Source organism: Ophidiomyces ophidiicola (assembly GCF_022830035.1).
Source record: "Ophidiomyces ophidiicola strain CBS 122913 chromosome Unknown scaffold_2, whole genome shotgun sequence".
Lineage (NCBI taxonomy): Eukaryota > Fungi > Ascomycota > Eurotiomycetes > Onygenales > Onygenaceae > Ophidiomyces > Ophidiomyces ophidiicola.
In genome coordinates this window covers 659,197-676,259 of record NW_026054642.1, presented here as the reverse complement: position 1 = coordinate 676,259, position 17,063 = coordinate 659,197, and the positions used below count along the sequence as shown (strand labels likewise).

The window sequence follows — 17,063 nt, the reverse complement described above, 5'->3', positions numbered from 1 at the left end:
ACAACCACCTCCGCCGCTCCCGCGCCCGATTACTCAGAGGCCTTGCGCCATATAAACCGGCGTTGCCTTCCCTGCTGCGGCCGCCCGCCCCGTCGCCTCGCCTGCCCGTCCGCTCCCTTCCCTTGCATGCCTCCAAGGTCCCCAGCCGGCGCTCTCTGGTCACCCGCCCGCTGTCGTTCGCTGCTGCTGTGTGGCCCGAACAAGGTTGTTTGGCCGCCTTTCCACTCCCTCGCGCGATCTCGTCCTTCCCTGCGGCCGGCTCCACTTTGGCTGCTGCCTTGCCGCTCCGCTGTCTTGCCCCCAAGGCGCTCCATGGCATCTCTTCCCTCTCCCGCTGCTGCTGCTGCTGCCTCCTCTCTCTCTTCGTCCATGTCGCTGCAGGACTTAGAAGCCATGACGCTCGTCGAACGCGTGGCCGACAATGTCGAGAAGCCGGTCGTCGACGACCGGTCCTATCGAGTTATTAAGCTGGCCAACAAGCTCGAGGCACTGCTCGTTCACGACCCCAACACGGACAAAGCTAGTGCTTCTGTCAATGTCAATGTTGGCAATTTTTCCGATGCTGACGATATGCCGGGTATGGCCCATGCTGTCGAGCATCTGCTGTTCATGGGAACCGAAAAGGTATTTTTCCCGCAACCTCATTTTCCAGGAGTGATAGGCTAATACGCAATCCTGTGTGAACAGTACCCTGGAGAAAATGACTATAATCAGTACCTTGCAGCCCATTCTGGTCATTCGAATGCCTACACGGCCGCCACCGAGACAAACTATTACTTTGAGGTAGCTGCTACAGCTCACTCGCATCCAGTGGATGCCGAACCCGCCGTGGTACCGACTCCATCGGAAACCCCCGCTCCTCTTGGCCCCCTGGTCGATAGGAGATCTAGCACAGTCGAGGAGAGCGCTTCCACCACCAACAGCCCTGAATCTCCGCTCTTTGGTGCTTTGGACCGATTTGCTCAGTTCTTCATCTGCCCTCTTTTTCTTCCTTCAACTTTGGAGCGTGAACTCCGTGCTGTTGACTCGGAAAACAAAAAGAATCTCCAAAGTGACCCTTGGAGGCTCTCGCAATTGAACAAGTCTCTTTCCAATCCCAACCATCCTTACCACCATTTCTCCACGGGTAATTTGCAAACCCTTTTGGAAGAGCCCCAGAAACGTGGATTGGATGTACGGCAGGAATTCATTGATTTCCATACAAAACATTATTCGTCGAACCGCATGAAACTCGTGGTGCTAGGAAGGGAGTCATTGGATCAACTAGAACGTTGGGTGATTCACCTCTTTTCCGATGTCAAGAATAAAGAGCTTTCTCAAAACCGCTGGGATGATGTGCAGCCATTCGCACCAGATGATATGCGGAAAATCATCTATGCCAAACCTGTTATGGATATGCGATCTCTGGACATATTTTTTGTCTACCAAGATGAAGAGTTCATGTACGATTCTCAACCCAGCAGATATATTAGCCATTTGATCGGACACGAGGGTCCAGGCAGTATCCTTGCTCATATTAAAGCTAAGGGCTGGGCAACTGAGTTATCCGCGGGCCCTATTCCCGTTTGCCCAGGCTCTTCGTTCTTTAATATCTCCGTCCGCCTGACAGAGGACGGCCTGCATCATTACGAAGATGTAGTCAAGGTTATCTTTCAGTATATCTCTCTGGTTAAGGAAAACGCCCCGGAAGAGTGGATTTTCGAGGAGATGAAGAATCTTTCTGAGGTTGACTTCCGATTCAAACAGAAGTCGCCTGCTAGCCGATTTACAAGCAGCCTTAGTAGCGTTATGCAGAGGCCATATCCTCGAGAATGGCTAATTAGCAGTTCTTTGCTTCGAAAATTTGAGCCTGAACTCATCACAAAGGGGTTAACTTACCTCAATGCAGACAACTTCAATATTGAGTTAATATCCCAGAAGTATCCTGGTGATTGGGATCGAAAAGAAAAGTGGTACGGCACTGAATACAAGGTTGAGCCGATTTCTGATAATGTACTCTCTGAAATCCGTTCAATGCTTGAATCGCCCTCTACAGGCAATGTTTCTGAATTACATTTGCCTCACCGAAACGAATTCGTGCCTACTAGATTGGATGTGGAGAAAAAGGAAGTGGAAAAGCCAACCCAAGTCCCCAGCCTGATTCGAAATGATGACCGCGTCCGAACATGGTTTAAAAAGGACGATACGTTTTGGGTGCCCAAAGCTGCGGTGGAAATCACAATGCGAAACCCACTCGTATACGCAACTCCAGGAAATAATGTTAAAACTAGACTTTATTGTGAATTGGTTAGAGATGCTCTAACGGAATATTCCTACGATGCAGAACTAGCTGGTTTGGATTATGACCTGACCCCAAGTGTTTTCGGCCTTGATGTTTCAATCGCTGGCTACAATGATAAAATGTCCGTTCTCCTTGAAAAAGTTTTACACAGCATGAGAGATCTTGAAGTTCGACCTGAGCGTTTCAAGATTATTAAAGAGCGATTGGCTAGAGGGTTCCGGAACGCTGAATACCAATTGCCGTACTATCAAGTTGGAAGCTACACTCGACTTTTAACGGCGGAAAAAGCGTTCATCAACCAGCAACTTGCAGATGAACTGGAGCATATCGAAGCTGAAGACGTTGCCGCTTTCTTCCCTCAAATCTTGCGCCAGAACCACGTCGAAGTTTTGGCTCACGGAAATATCTACAAGGAAGACGCACTTCAGCTTACAGACCTTGTCGAGTCTACGTTCAAGGCCCGTCCGTTGCCCCGCTCCCAATGGCATGTTCGACGAAACCTGATCATTCCACCTGGAAGCAATTATATCTATGAACATACATTAAAGGATCCAGCCAATGTGAACCATTGCATTGAATATTACCTCTTTGTCGGAGACTTAACCGATCCCACGTTGCGTGCCAAAATCCAGCTTTTTGCCCAAATGGCTAGTGAGCCGGCTTTTGACCAACTTCGCACAAAGGAACAGTTAGGGTATGTTGTTTGGAGTGGCTCTCGCTTCTCTGCCACTACTCTTGGCTACCGTGTGATTATTCAGAGTGAACGGGATTGTGACTACCTTGAGACTCGTATCGACGCTTTCCTATCTAGATTTGCCGCGACCCTCGAAAGCATGACCGATAGTGTGTTCGAAGCACATAAGCGCAGTGTTATCAACAAGAGACTTGAGAAACTCAAGAATCTCTCTTCTGAGATTGGTCGGTATTGGGCCCATATAGGATCTGAATATTACGACTTCTTGCAGCATGAGACCGATGCCGAAGCCGTCAAACCCCTCACAAAGGCCGACATTATTGAATTCTATCGGGAGTTTATTGACCCTGAATCTCATTCACGAGCAAAGCTTGCTGTTCATATGAAAGCACAGGCAACGGCTGAGTCTGTTTCACCGGTACCACAGAAAGATGCTGTTATTGAGGGAATCAACAAATTTTTGAAATCAGCTGGTATTGACGTTGAAACCGAAAAAATGAAACTGGCTTTTGAAAGCGTGACTATTTCAAAAGAGAATATTGGCACTATCACAGAGACTATGAAAAGCTTCTTGACAACGGAGATGGGTTTGGTCGAGGAGCAAGTTTTGTCTCTTATTGAACGCGGTACCCAGGTCCTCGAGGGCTTATTCTCCGGTGATAACGCTAACGCAACCCTAACTAACGGTGAAGGTGACCCGAAGGCCGCTCCAGCTAATGGTGTCAACGGCATCAATGGCGGAGAATCCAAGAAGCCCGTCTATATCACTAGCATTCCGGAGTTCAAAGCTCGCCTATCTGTTAGCCCAGCCGCTTCGCCCATCGTTGATTTGAGCGAGTATGAAGATTTTGAACCGAAACTTTGAATGCATCCATCGTTAGACCCTTGCATCTTGTCCCCCCCCCTTTTTTTTTTTTTTGTTCGTTGCTACTTCATATTCCCTTAGCATTTGATTTAACATTTCATTTTTCGGGTTCCTAGCCCAGGCTGCTTGTTTTAGGTGTTTCTGCTGTATAGTAAATAGACACGGAATACAAATGCAATCACTTTGCGACAAAACATTGCAAGCTTCATGGGAACCCTGGTTGAAAGGGGCTGCTTATGTAAAACACTCATATCACGTGGGTGAAGAGACGGATGACTCAGCCAGCTCCAACATTGAACTTGGAGCTTCACACTTGATATACAGAGTCCAGTGTACGTATTCTGTAAACCAGCAGACTTCCTGGGAGCCGCCATTATTTCCCTCTTATGCTACACTCTTGATAATAAAAGTCCTTTCAATTCTGCGTTTTGATAGCTCCGTATTCTGTCTCACAGCGGCTCGCACGTCATGTCTACCGTCTCAGCAAACGCACAGGAGAGCTCGCGACCGTATGCTACCTTTCTGTTTAATCTGCCTCGAGTTCATTGGTCTTTGATTTTGTGCTGAGTATCGCTTACTTACATATTATGAGAGTTTTACAGGCCCATCATTCCAAAATCCTTCTCTGCCAGACAACCAGAAACAATCCGGCTCTATCCCCTCTCAAACTATACATTTGGTACCAAGGAAACACAGCCTGAAGAAGACCCTTCGGTATTAGCAAGATTAAAGCGACTAGAAGAACACTATGAGCAGTATGGAATGAGGCGAACGTGTGAGGGCGTGCTCGTCTGCCATGAGCATAATCATCCGCACGTGTTGATGCTGCAGATTGCGAATGCTTTTTTCAAATTGTACGCTGGCTGTCTATAATTTTCTGTCAAGATTTTTGCGGTAAGCTAACTGAGGAGACTACTACAGGCCAGGCGATTATCTACAATATAATGACGATGAAGTCGAGGGCTTCAAGGCGCGATTAAATGAACGCCTGGCGCCTGTTGGGACGCAATTCACGGGTGAAGGCGTGAATGAGGACTGGGAAGTTGGCGACACCCTGGCGCAGTGGTGGAGACCAAACTTCGAGACATTTATGTACCCCTTCCTTCCTGGACACGTCACGAGGCCCAAGGAGTGCAAGAAGTTATATTTTATACAGCTACCAAAGAAGAGTAGGTACCCACGGGCAGCTTACATGTCACTGGATGTACTAACGGAGTGAATTCAGAGGTGTTATCGGTCCCTAAGAACATGAAACTTCTCGCCGTTCCCCTTTTCGAGCTATACGACAACACTGCTCGATACGGCCCACAACTCTCCGCTATTCCCCATTTGTTATCAAGATATAACTTCGAATTCGTCGATGAAAATGATAATGTTGTTGCTGTAACACCCGGAGACCAGTCTCCTACTTCGTTGCCTGAATCCATTCCCCGAACAAAAGTGCTGACCGGTGAAGGTAATGGCAACCATGATGGACAAGATACAGGGATGGATGACTTTGGAGGTGGAGATATAGAGGTATAGAATGGGTGTTAAAATATCGGTTTTCAAAGGTCCTGTTTACTGGTGGAGCTATGGCCACTAAAATAAAGGTAGCCCTTATTGTTATGCAGTTGGAAATTGAGATCTTTCGGTTCCCACTGGCACTGATCCTTCAAGCCTAGTTCCTCGAACCAGACGGGCACACAGTTGAATATCTTTTCCGTGAATGTATCCGTAGATCCGCCTTGCCATCATTCCCAGATAATTCCACCGTTGCATCGGCTGAGTGAGTAAAAGACGTTGTGTGACTTGCCTGCCACTTTAGTTTTCATCTCTTCTAATACACTTCTGTAGATGTCCGAAACTTGGCAGCTCGAACGGTTTCGGGCCTGTCTGCCTGCAATCCAAAAGTTGGCTGAATGCAGCTATGACTAGAAAATGGTTTTCCAGTTTAAGCCACCTGCCTACCTTGTGGTTCAGTAATGATCATTGGTTGCCACAGCCAGTGATGTGGTGATGCTGTTCTGAACCAGACATGGAGCTGGAGTCATCCAACCTTGCTGGGAAGAAATGACTCACATCTCCTTTATTTAAATTAAATCTCCATCGCATCTTTTGACCGTGAGGGATCGTGAATACCATCCTTGAGAAGCTCGAAATTATCTTATATTTTGATTGCTTGAATATTTGGTCTACTTGATATATATATATCCATACTTTCGTCTGAGCACCAATGGCGCCAACTGCAGCACCACTTGATCCTAAGAGGCTTGCTCAAATTGCTTCACAAGCCTTATATATTGAGGATATAGACAGGCGCATTGATCCTAAGAGGCTTGCTCAAATTGCGTCACAAGCCTTATATATCGAGGAAATAGACAGGCGCATTGATCCTAAGAGACTTGCTCAAGTTGCCTCACAGGCCTTGTATATGGTGACAAAAGAAAGATACCTCAGGGCTAAGGGAAAGAACAGCAAACACTACACGAAAAAAGACGTTCGTGAGCGATATAAACTTGAAGAAAAGCGTCAAAAGACCAGAATGATCATGACCTAAGAGGCACGGACAAGCAAATTTGAGAAAACTTCTATGACGGCGGTTCAGAAGAAAGCCCGTGAGGTGTTTACGAAATGGCGCCCGGATCCTTACCCCAGAACCAGTGGCGTCGATGAAAAGCAATTATTTCGTGGCAAGATAATTATCCGAGAAAGATTAAAGGCTGCGATGTACATGAGAGGCGAAATTACTGGCCGCAAAGTAATCTGGGCTGACTCACAGTCATCAGGCATTGCTGTAGCCTGGAGGACGGGTCCTTTAAACCCGTGCTCTCCCTGGGAAGTGCGAGGCTACATGGTCTCACAAGAACTGAGCACCGTGAATGCTGAAACCTTATATGGGGAACGAAAAATGGGAGGATGGGAAGAGCATCATGAATAAGAAAGACAGGCAGGTTCTTATACAATGATTTATAGAATTATCTAATTGCTAAGTATCTAGATGCAGCAAGCCCATAGCAACCTGTTTGAACTGCTAGAGATGTTTCCTTCGGATATTTGTTCCGCGAACGAACCTATAAAATGACAAAGGGGGGTCAGCACGTTACTGAGTGGAGCCTAGCAAAGAATCTCGAAGAGAGGTGCAGAGCAGAAGTCTTCTTCAAGGCCCTGCTCCACATCTCCCTTAGGGTGCCCTCATCCCGGACGTCTCCGGGTGAATCCCACCGCTATCGGACTATGGAAGACCCCACCTTTATGAGAATTCCTTGAACACACAAAAGCCACCATTGCACTGGGTTCCATGGCAACATTGAGCCAAGGGAGTGAGGGTGTGGAAGGGTTGGATGGTAAGTCATGCGTCTATCAAAGTGAAGATGTATGTATGTATGTATAACGACGGACAGTCAAGGGAACCTAAGTGGAGGAGGTCCTGGGAAGTGGATGGGAAAGTTGAAGAGAAAAAATGGAAGATGGATTTGTCGGGGGTGAACGCGGTATTTATACCCTCGCTGGTTTGTTTTTCGAGCCTTCTTCTCCTGGCGCTGGAGAGAAGAATGGAAGCCACGAAATGCCGTATGAGGCAGGCTGGCGGCCGGCTACTTCTACTACGGGCAATCCAATCTTGCTCTTACCGCGCATCGTCGAGCCAGCTCGGCCTCACCTACCGCTGCGTCGGATATTTGCTAGGAAGGACGGTGCCGGGCAGCGGGAAGGAGTAACTCGCTGGGCTTGTTGACTCAAAACAGGGCAGCGGCGGTGTATATCCGGGCAGTTTGGGTTCCTTGCGATATCAGAATGGTTTCAAGCACATCGACCGAATCGAAGAAGGCTTCACGGCTAGGTTATCACCAGTTTAGACAGCTCATATCATTTTAAAGCTATGTCTGGGTTCTTTCATGGCAATACTGCGATTGGCATATATTTCGTAGTTGGCTGGCTCCTATACGGAGTACTAAAACTCATCGCCAGATATGTAACTAACTAACTACTTCGTACGGAGTACTCCAGAAAGACCTCCATCAGTCTTGGCCATCCAGGAGCACGGATCGCCACTTCGGTTGGCGCCATGGCTTGCGCGTCACTGATGATTGGCATGCCACACGGATAGCTCCCGCTTCGTCTCTTCCGGTTCATTAACCAGTGAGTTAGTTTTGCAACTAGTTGGTTGCCGCGGCCTTTGAAGCATCCGGGAACAGCACACCCAGCAACAGCTGAGATTCACCTCCAGCCCCAACGCCCCGCGCATTCTCATCTACATTGACCGCATTGCCCTAATCTGCCTCCAGTATACCGTCGTTGTTCTCATTCGCCCACCCAGATGCTGTTAATCGGCCTTACTGGCTCCATAGCCACCGGCAAATCCACCGTTTCCTCCCTCCTCTCGGCGCAACCGTACAATCTTCCGATCATCGATGCCGATGTCCTTGCTCGCAAGGTCGTAGAGCCAGGCACGCCCGGTTACAATGCAATCGTCGATTACTTCGGCCCTACTACCCCAGATCTCCTGCTTCCGGAAGAAACCGTGGGCCAAGGCCGCCCGTTAAATCGTCCAGTGCTAGGTAGACGGGTTTTCGGCGACTCTGACGAGCGCAAAAAGGATCGTGCTGTGTTGAATGGAATTGTACACCCAGCTGTAAGATGGGAGATGTATAGATCGCTCTTGAAATACTATCTACAAGGCCACTGGGCTGTCGTGCTAGATGTTCCGTTACTATTTGAGAGCGGACTGGATGCACTCTGTGGAACGGTGATTGTCGTTGGTGTCAAGGATCCCGCGATACAGATGCAGAGATTACGGTTGCGAGACCCGCACCTGAGCGCCGAGGACGCTGAGAATCGTGTGAAGAGCCAGGGCGATGTGCTTGGAAAAGTCGAGCGTGCAGAGTTTCGAGGCGTTGCGTCCGCGAGAGGAGTCATCGTGTGGAATGATAGCGATAAGGCAGCGCTGGAGGTCGAGATAAAGAAAGCTATGACACGCATTCAAGCATCAAGCCCGCGGTGGTGGGCTTGGGTACTCCTTCTGGTGCCGCCCATTGGGATCAGCGTTGCAGCGTGGAATTATGCGATCAATTACCGCGGAACAAAGCAATGGCAGGAGAAACAGCTGAAAGAGAAAGCTAGACTTTGAATATACCCTGCCATATAGTTCCGCCGGCGCCTGTCATTCTATGTACATACATACTGCATATATACTCTATTGTAAGTTTGTGACCTGGTTTTCCTCCTTAGCACCTACTTTCATTCGTTGGGGCTTACATCTTGACCCCTGATTGCGATATCTGCTCTGGCGATGTGCTTATCCATAATTAGCTTGCTCAAGATTATGTCCAGCAAACAGAAGAAACACATGATAAATGAATATCGTCATGTGGCAATGCGGCATGATTCTATGGACTCAATATCTCCGACCTGCCAGGAACTTCAAAAGGCTTCAAGTAACTATACTATGTATCAGGCAAACGTGTTTATGAAGGAAAAAATGACATTTCCAGATAGTTTGCCCAATCTAAAGGATCACAAGGGTTTATCTATTCACCTTCTATGTACCATTGATTATGAACCATTTGCAATAGACTTTTTATATTGATATTTTTAATAACAAACAATTAATTACCTTTACAGAGTACCGTATATCTGAACAGCTTTACGGTAAGTGACCTTTTTCAGTGACTTACAATGTAGTTACTCCATACTAAGAGTGACCGTATCATAATGAGCCAAAGAACAAATATCAAACCGACAGAAATCATCTGTGCAAATGACTTTCAAAATTTATGTGTTGTAGATTATTTAATGATGAGGTTTTCTATCAGCTGTGAAGCTCCTCTGGAGCTGCATTAGTCAATGAAAATCTTTTGCAGATGACTTGTGGCACTAAGCCACTTCCGTATGGGCATGGGATTCGGTGAATTCTATAACTTTTTTCCATTTCCAGTTAATGTACTCCATAAAAGCTTCCATTCGTCCCACAACCCTTCTCATTCCTCTTCGTCATGATCATCAAATGGAAAGTGATTCAAAATGGCAAGCCTCTCAATTTCGGTGCTTGAGTGCTCTAATAGTCCCTGTTTAATCATCCTAGCCACATCCCTTGCCTTCTCTAAATGGTCATCATCAGGAACCCAGCCTAGTTGGTCAATGCCAATCATTTCCCGCATCTCAGAAAGTTCTTGTAGTTTTTCTTCTTCTTTCTCATGCTCTTTGACACACTGATATCTCTCCTCTTGAGAATACTTTACTGGACAGTCTCCATCCGCCTGAACTGGCGGGTGAGAAGTGAGTCGCATCGGCCAGTTTTGCTGTACTTGAAGTATAGTATGCTTTAGTGACAGAGAATCGCCTTCCCAAGGTGCACTGGCTCTATCAAATAGTTTTGCTCGAAGTATTGCATTATGATCGCGCAATGCATCAAAGTGATCAGGCATCTTGCGCATGGTATATGCAGCGTAATAAAAGTGTACAAGACGTTTGCGCATAGTTTCTTGCACAACATCCTGCTCCTGTTCGGGAAGATCGTCAAAACCATCGGGTAGTTTTGTTTCAGGCTTTGCTAGGGCCTCTGATTTCGAGTCACCCCAGTTCTGAAAGTACCTGGGGATCCCAGCACAGAGACAGAGGGGCAGAACTGTTGCATGCTGCCAGTCAATGACTCCAGCTATCGTGTTATCAGAAGGGTTTATCAAAATATTACTAAGTGAAAAGTCAGGATGACGCAAAAGAGGTCGGGCAAAAGGGTTTGTTGATGGTAAATCTAGGTGCAATGTCAACTGAAGGTATTCAAAAAGCCGCAGCGCATGATCTTTAGGCGATAAGGTCCTGAATTCTTGTAGCTCCCGCAAATAGCGTTCAACATGAAGTCGCGGTTTTCCATATTGATTGCAGAACTGTATTTCACGTTTGGCTGGAGCCTGAGTGCATTCCAGGAAGCTTGTCCCTGCATATTTGTCAGCAGCTTCCCGAGGATTTCGAGATACGTAGTCAACTACACGGTCCCCTGTCCACATCCAGCCGCGCTCGTTCTCGATACCACCATGCGTGTTGAGCAGTCGGTCCAACCACAAATTGATCGGTATCTCCTGGGCCGCCTTCTATTGAATGTATCCTATCACATGGATTCAAGTCTCTTTGGTAATACAGACTGCCGCTAGCAGGAAACGAAAGGCTCATAAAGCGTGCCTCAAGCTCCACTATCTGTCTCATTATTTTAACACATATTTTCGTGTCCATTGTAAACCACTGATCGCTTAATGGCTTTCCCTCAATTTTCTCCAAAATAAGGTACTCTGCCCCAACAGGATTTGTATTGTCACATGAATAAGCCAGTACTTTCGGGACAGGCAGAGAATTGGCACGCAGAAAGCCAAGAGTGGCTGCTTCGCTTGCAACTGCATAACGGATGGGAGAGGTAATACGGAACGGAAGTCGGGCGAGGACAGCATAACCATCTGTGAAAGTTGCCTCGAACACTCTATTGAATCCGCCCTCGGCTAGTTTTTCGAATGATATCAGCTCCGAAACAGAACGGTTGACAGAATGGCAGATTGTCGCGGCAAGCGCATCAGGATTGAAGTTTATCCGACGCTCATTGCGGCGTAGTTCCTCATTAAACCTATTAATCATGTCATTAGAATTGCTCCAGATCTAGTTTCTTCGGATGAAGGAACACTTACAAAAACCGGCCTTTGGTGTACTCGAATAAATTGTAATTACGGCCAAGACTCGCCCTTGCTCTGCTGGCGCTGCGACTTGGCGCGAGAATGTTTTTCAGAACCCCCATCTCAAGTCATAAATAGGTAGAGCGGTAGACTATTTACCTCATCCTCAGACGCGTGCTGTTAAGGTTCTTTAGCGCAAATTTAGTGTTTTGCACTAGTTACCTGTTAGTTAGCTTTGGGTCAGCTAGGAGCCAATATAATCTCGCGATCGGCGACTCGCCGCTTGTGGTGTCAACGATTCAAGAGGTTCTTCAAAAAAAGGTCTAGATTCATACTTTTCTCTGCGCTTACGGAGTATATCTACGGACGAATCCATTCGTGCTGCAACAGCTGAACCGCAGACTTCCGAGACTCTGGGTCGATTTCGAGCATACCCTTAATGAAGTCAACAAAGATCGGGACTTCAGCTTCAGGCATCTCGATAGGTTTTAGGAAAGGTTTTGTCGTGCCATTAACTAGGCGTTCAAGGCTGGTGGGTTTTAGGTTAGGAATTCGGAGAAGATTTCCTGGAATAAACCTAGATCAGAAAAATAATCGAATATCAACAAAAGTCATGAAACCTTACCTTGCTTGTCAAAGAAGTGTGCTGCGCGACGACCTTTTGCTATAAAATGGAGCGGAAATTTGCCAAGGATCTCAATAATCCTTGCTAGATGGTCATCTTCAACGGTCCACGTTCCTCTCGACGATGCTTCCCCAGAGAAAAGAACTATCCCTTGCACAAACTCCGTAACCTGTCACAGTATGTAAGTCAAGTAAATTGCACCGTGACGCACGGGATTATCAAATGTTCTTACAAGGCACCCAAGGCTCCATATATCCACGCCAGTGCCCCAAGGGGCACCTATCGTTACTTCCGGAGCTCTCAAAGCTTGTGACTGGATTAGATCCGACAAATGGCGTTCCGTCCAAGACGCTATATACAAATAAGTAAGTCTCATAAGCTACGAAAATGAGATAGTTTACTTACCGACACCGAAGTCGATTAACCTGACGTGGAGGCTTTTTGTTTCCGATACTAGCGATGTTGGGATGACCTCTCGTAGAGGTGTTGTAGCACCACATTGAGAATCTGTTCGCGCAGGAATCTCCGATAGATAGTGGGAAATGGTACTACTCGGGTTCTCCAACTCTAAAAGTATGTTTTTTGGCTTCAAATCTGCATGAAGAAAAGATACGTCAGCTTTGAAATAGAGGCTTGTATCATGGAATCTACTCATACCAGTATGAATGACACTACACTCTCTGTGCAGGAAATCAAGCGCTAGGAGAAGCTGTCGTACGATCACTTTCACAGCCCTCACAGGTAGCTTTCCATCTTCGTACTTGGCGGCTTGAAAATCTAGGTGGTGTCCTAGAACGTCGAACGTTAAGCAAACGTGATCTCCATTGGGTCCCGTCTGTGTAAATTGCTCGAGAAGATGGGACACATAGTTGCGGCCTTGATGAGAACTACGTCTCGAAACTTCCAAGATTCTCGAGAGGATTTCTCTCTCAAAGATGTCATGGTGGCCACCATAACAATCAGCTCTAAGCACCTTGATGGCTACATATTTCTGATGCCTACTTTAACTGTTAGCTCGGCAAGCCGCAGCAGCAGATAACGCACTTAGAATCTTTAGCTAGCCAAACTGTCGAATACTGGCCATATCCCAGTTTCCTTAGAATAGTGTTTTGGTCATTTTTGAATCTATCGCCTAAGGAAATAGGATGAAACCCTCCCGCTTTGTAATAATCTGGCTCTTCTGAAACTGGGTAAGAATTAACGTGCTTAACTGATGCCAGTTGAGGGAAAAGAAATTTTGAAATTTGAGAACGAGATTTCTTTAGACACTCTTTTATTAACCTCATGATGTAGTGGAGTTTCGCAATCACAGTTGCACTAAGCATTGGAAGTTGCAGCAGGGGGAGGAGTGTCATTTTTGTAGTTCGCATGTTCTGCGATCAAATTCACGTGATGGGCAGTCTTCCAGTTAGCATCAACAACGCGCGAAGTTATGGCTTAAAAGAAAATTGCCCTTCGTTAAGCAGATATATTAGGGATCCTTATTATTATTATTCGCTCTTTTTTATAGCCTCTCATGCAGTGTATAACTAGGGAGAGCCACTCTCCCTACCCCACGTTTAGTTACAGCCTGTGTTATCATTGATATCTGGGCTCCAGTTACTCCGATTGAAGAAAATTTTTGCCAACTTGGAAGATTGTTCCTTGATTCTGGTCTTGGGATGGGGGCTTTGTTCAAAAAAAAATTTCCATCATACTTTCCTCGATAGTGCCCTGCCCTGGGAGCATCGAATCAGGCATTACAAGCTGTCCTGTTGGGTGACTGTATAAATCTGTATGCAAGAGTTTGCTCAATCGGAAACGCTTTCCCTGCAGGATGAAACGATACCTTGTCCTGTCGTCGAACAGATGTGAGGCTTAAATAAGCCGGTAATAAGATTTTTGTATGTAAACAGCCAAATCGGTGCATTGGTAGATCTTTCACTTGCCGCAATTAAGCGGCTTTGCCTTCTTCTTATAATTGCCGTAGCTTTTTCGTCCGCCGTCTACTGGCTCCTCAATCGCAGGATTGCTGTCGGTTTTAGCTGAGGGCAAATTGGTAATCGTTCCAGCGGGAAATTCCAACACCCACTCCGTCTCCCCAGCATCTGCTGCTTGTTTTGCGATAGCTGCTGCACGCTTTTCTTCTTCTGCTTTAACTGCGGCCGATATTGCTTTAAGATCCGAAGATGAGGGGGTTAGTGGCGAATTTGAAGAGGTATCTGCTGATACCTTTCTGCGCTTTGGGGATGGCGTTGTAAGCTCGGCTGGTGCGGCAGACTTTTCGCTTGCTGGAGTTGCTGGGTTACTTGTAGATGCAGCAGCAGCACGTTGCATAAACTAAGCTATAATAAGAAAGCAGAAAATCGAAAAGGAGGTTAACGGTATATGCGCAGAACATACTTTCATAGTGAGAAGCCGAGACGACATACTCTTCTGAGGCCGTGACCGTGGCATTGTGGAAGATGGTGACTGAGATCTCTTGATATTGTGTGTATATTGCCAGTCAGGAATATAAATAGTCCCTGTATATCCACAAAAAATGGATTGACGGCGTTTTTATTCCCATGTGGTTGGAACTGAAGGAAGACGTCCAGCGAAGTTGCTCTTGATCGCAATCAACACACCTGATTGGTTGGCCGCACTTGTCTGCCGATGAACGTCAATCTCACCACCGACACCCACATCCACCATCAACAGCAGTGGTGCAGCGTCTGCCCGCCGTCACAATGCTCTCCTCAACACGCTCCAGCCTGCGCCTTTTAACCGCACGTTCGTCACGCTTCGTTCCCCGCGCGACTTATACCTCCACGGCCCCCCGTCTCTCCGAAAAATCCGACAATGGTGTTCCGACCACTCACAAAAAGGTCACCAGCACGCCGGAGTCGCACACGGTGCCCTCGGATTCAATAGAGCGTGCGGACAAGGCTGTGCAGATGCAGGCCCCGAATAGAGAAGTTACATGGGCGAAGAGCCAACAGCCAAGGGAGGCTGCTATGTCTGGGCCTAGATTTGAGCAGACCACCATGGAGTACCAGGTTCGTAAACCTGCCTATATAGCCCAGTTTCTCTTGCTTTCATTAGATAATTACTTGTATGACTGTACTGAAGAATTGAGTACAGCCACGACCGTATGCCGCAATTGAATTGATCCACAGACAGCCTGTGAGATGGACGAAAGAAAGAGTCGTTTCTTGCGATGGAGGTGGTGGACCATTGGGCCACCCAAAAATCTTCATCAACACCGATAAACCCGAGATTGCGGTCTGCGGCTACTGTGGACTTCCCTTCGTACGTCTTTGCTCCTCAAATTTAATATACCCCCCATCATTATGAGAGCTGGGTGGCTGATTACTGTCTACATTAGGCGAATGAACATAACCGCAAGTTTCTTGAATCTCTTCCCCAAACATCGTACCCCCTGGAGCCTGTTGGACATCCAGCCGAAGTTCCGGAATCGCAACGAGTTACAGATGGCGCATTTGAACAGCGGTAGCCTATTTACACGGACGACCGCTATTTATCACCAGTTGTTCGCTTTGGAGTTATGTTGTACAGGTACCAGCTATAAAATGCAATGACACCATATATGCAACCTCGTTATCTACAGTAACCAATGGTTTCCAGCTATTTTGCGAATTCCTTCCGACAACTGAACGAGAAACGAGGCGAATAGAGCTGTAGTCCTATGGTACCTTGTGGTATCTTGGGAGTCTATCCCGTTATTATCAGCAGCATGTCTAACGCAAAAATTTCCATGTTTTGTTTTAATGTGATATCACCCGCTATATCGGGGCCTGTAGATTAAGATCTTGCTTTGTTGTCTATGGACTAGGAGAATCTACTCTATTTTCTCTCCTTGGATTGTAGCAACTATCTTTCTCTGGTGTTTACTGGCACGGAATTCTAGGTACCAGATGCCCTGCCACGTTCCTGTGGCCAGGTTTCCATTTCTGATAGGAATTGTGACGCTTGCACCGACTAAAGCAGATTTGATATGTGCCTAGATTCGATCACGCCGGGCTGTTAGGGCTAACATGCTTAAGGCTGTTCCTGACACAAAGGTACAACTCACAGGCATGTCATCCGGGCCTTCAGCGCTATGCCGATACAAATTGCCTTTGCGATCCTCGGGGGCAATTCTATCCAACGCGTCACTCATATCAGCCCGGACATCCGAGTCCCAGTTTTCATTCAGGCTCAGCGCACAGCTTGTGTGCTGAATGAAGAGGTGTAGTAAACCAATTTTGTAGTTGCGCAATTCTGGTAGCTCCGAAACTATCTGGTCTGTAATCAAGTAGGATCCACGGGACCGTGCTGGAAGGTTAATGGTTTTTTGAAACCAACTCATTGTTGGGGCGGAGTGGGGAGTGGGTGACGGGGTGGGCGAAGGGGTGAGAGTTTTTGAGCTGGAGGAGTGGAAGAAGGCTAGGTGGGCAATGGACGCCGGCAAAGCGGTTAGCGAGCTCAGGAAAGTGAAGAGGAAGCCTGGGAAGAAGGCCAGAATAAAGATGGCGAGGAAGAGAATTTGGAGGCCTGAGGAGGCTCGCGGCGGGGCTCTTTGTTGCGGCGACGTCATGTGGGATGCGAAGAGGTGGAATCACCAGCAAGCAGAACGCGCTGAAAGGGATGCTTTACTACATTTCGAACGCTTGCTGTGATGTGGCGAGTTGAATGCTAGGAATAGATTCTGGCTTAATATTGGAGCCTAAAGATACATACCCTGAGGAATGTATGGACCTGGTAGGTGTAGGTCAGGCCCAATGGCATGAACAAGGTTTGCATCAAAAGCAGACCATCCACTATTGCACACATCCCATTTCAGACTCGCACACGTAAAAATACAATACTCGTGTCGATGGCCCTTTTGCTGGGTAATTCCCAGTTGATGCCTCCCTTACCTGCGCTGTTTGCCCGCAGCGCTGTGGTGCACGTGATCGCCCCCGAACAAACGACGGCGCAGCTCCAAGCCCGCCGACCGAGGT

The 17,063-nt window shown here is 47.2% G+C and overlaps 9 protein-coding genes across 9 annotated transcripts; 5 read left to right on the top strand and 4 right to left on the bottom strand.

Annotated features, from left to right (window-relative positions):
* Positions 1-369: 369 nt before the first annotated feature.
* Positions 370-3,840, top strand: STE23 (metalloprotease; the record flags this gene model as incomplete). The annotated part of the gene is made up of 2 exons (XM_049249935.1): positions 370-624; positions 688-3,840. The coding sequence occupies 2 exons, from the start codon at positions 370-372 to the stop codon at positions 3,838-3,840; spliced, it is 3,408 nt and encodes a 1,135-aa protein (XP_049111095.1).
* A 468-nt stretch (positions 3,841-4,308) lies between these two features.
* On the top strand, positions 4,309-5,364 carry LOZ57_000837 (uncharacterized protein; the record flags this gene model as incomplete). The annotated part of the gene is made up of 4 exons (XM_049249934.1): positions 4,309-4,349; positions 4,443-4,694; positions 4,762-5,009; positions 5,066-5,364. The coding sequence occupies 4 exons, from the start codon at positions 4,309-4,311 to the stop codon at positions 5,362-5,364; spliced, it is 840 nt and encodes a 279-aa protein (XP_049111094.1).
* Positions 5,365-6,055: 691 nt separating this feature from the next.
* On the top strand, positions 6,056-6,760 carry LOZ57_000836 (uncharacterized protein; the record flags this gene model as incomplete). Its single annotated transcript, XM_049249933.1, has 2 exons — positions 6,056-6,323; positions 6,381-6,760. The coding sequence occupies 2 exons, from the start codon at positions 6,056-6,058 to the stop codon at positions 6,758-6,760; spliced, it is 648 nt and encodes a 215-aa protein (XP_049111093.1).
* Positions 6,761-8,137: 1,377 nt separating this feature from the next.
* CAB5 (Dephospho-CoA kinase cab5) lies at positions 8,138-8,947 on the top strand (the record flags this gene model as incomplete). The annotated part of the gene is made up of 1 exon (XM_049249932.1): positions 8,138-8,947. The coding sequence occupies one exon, from the start codon at positions 8,138-8,140 to the stop codon at positions 8,945-8,947; it is 810 nt and encodes a 269-aa protein (XP_049111092.1).
* Positions 8,948-9,797: 850 nt separating this feature from the next.
* Positions 9,798-11,596, bottom strand: LOZ57_000834 (uncharacterized protein; the record flags this gene model as incomplete). Its single annotated transcript, XM_049249931.1, has 3 exons — positions 9,798-10,753; positions 10,806-11,428; positions 11,490-11,596. The coding sequence occupies 3 exons, from the start codon at positions 11,594-11,596 to the stop codon at positions 9,798-9,800; spliced, it is 1,686 nt and encodes a 561-aa protein (XP_049111091.1).
* A 238-nt stretch (positions 11,597-11,834) lies between these two features.
* Positions 11,835-13,454, bottom strand: LOZ57_000833 (uncharacterized protein; the record flags this gene model as incomplete). The annotated part of the gene is made up of 6 exons (XM_049249930.1): positions 11,835-12,040; positions 12,100-12,268; positions 12,332-12,450; positions 12,505-12,693; positions 12,757-13,097; positions 13,144-13,454. The coding sequence occupies 6 exons, from the start codon at positions 13,452-13,454 to the stop codon at positions 11,835-11,837; spliced, it is 1,335 nt and encodes a 444-aa protein (XP_049111090.1).
* A 565-nt stretch (positions 13,455-14,019) lies between these two features.
* LOZ57_000832 (uncharacterized protein) lies at positions 14,020-14,535 on the bottom strand (the record flags this gene model as incomplete). The annotated part of the gene is made up of 2 exons (XM_049249929.1): positions 14,020-14,418; positions 14,482-14,535. 2 exons carry the CDS (start codon positions 14,533-14,535, stop codon positions 14,020-14,022), a joined length of 453 nt encoding a protein of 150 aa, XP_049111089.1.
* A 272-nt stretch (positions 14,536-14,807) lies between these two features.
* LOZ57_000831 (uncharacterized protein) lies at positions 14,808-15,574 on the top strand (the record flags this gene model as incomplete). Its single annotated transcript, XM_049249928.1, has 3 exons — positions 14,808-15,116; positions 15,202-15,369; positions 15,446-15,574. The coding sequence occupies 3 exons, from the start codon at positions 14,808-14,810 to the stop codon at positions 15,572-15,574; spliced, it is 606 nt and encodes a 201-aa protein (XP_049111088.1).
* Positions 15,575-15,919: 345 nt separating this feature from the next.
* Positions 15,920-16,429, bottom strand: LOZ57_000830 (uncharacterized protein; the record flags this gene model as incomplete). The annotated part of the gene is made up of 2 exons (XM_049249927.1): positions 15,920-16,081; positions 16,154-16,429. 2 exons carry the CDS (start codon positions 16,427-16,429, stop codon positions 15,920-15,922), a joined length of 438 nt encoding a protein of 145 aa, XP_049111087.1.
* Between the last annotated feature and the right edge of the window lie 634 nt (positions 16,430-17,063).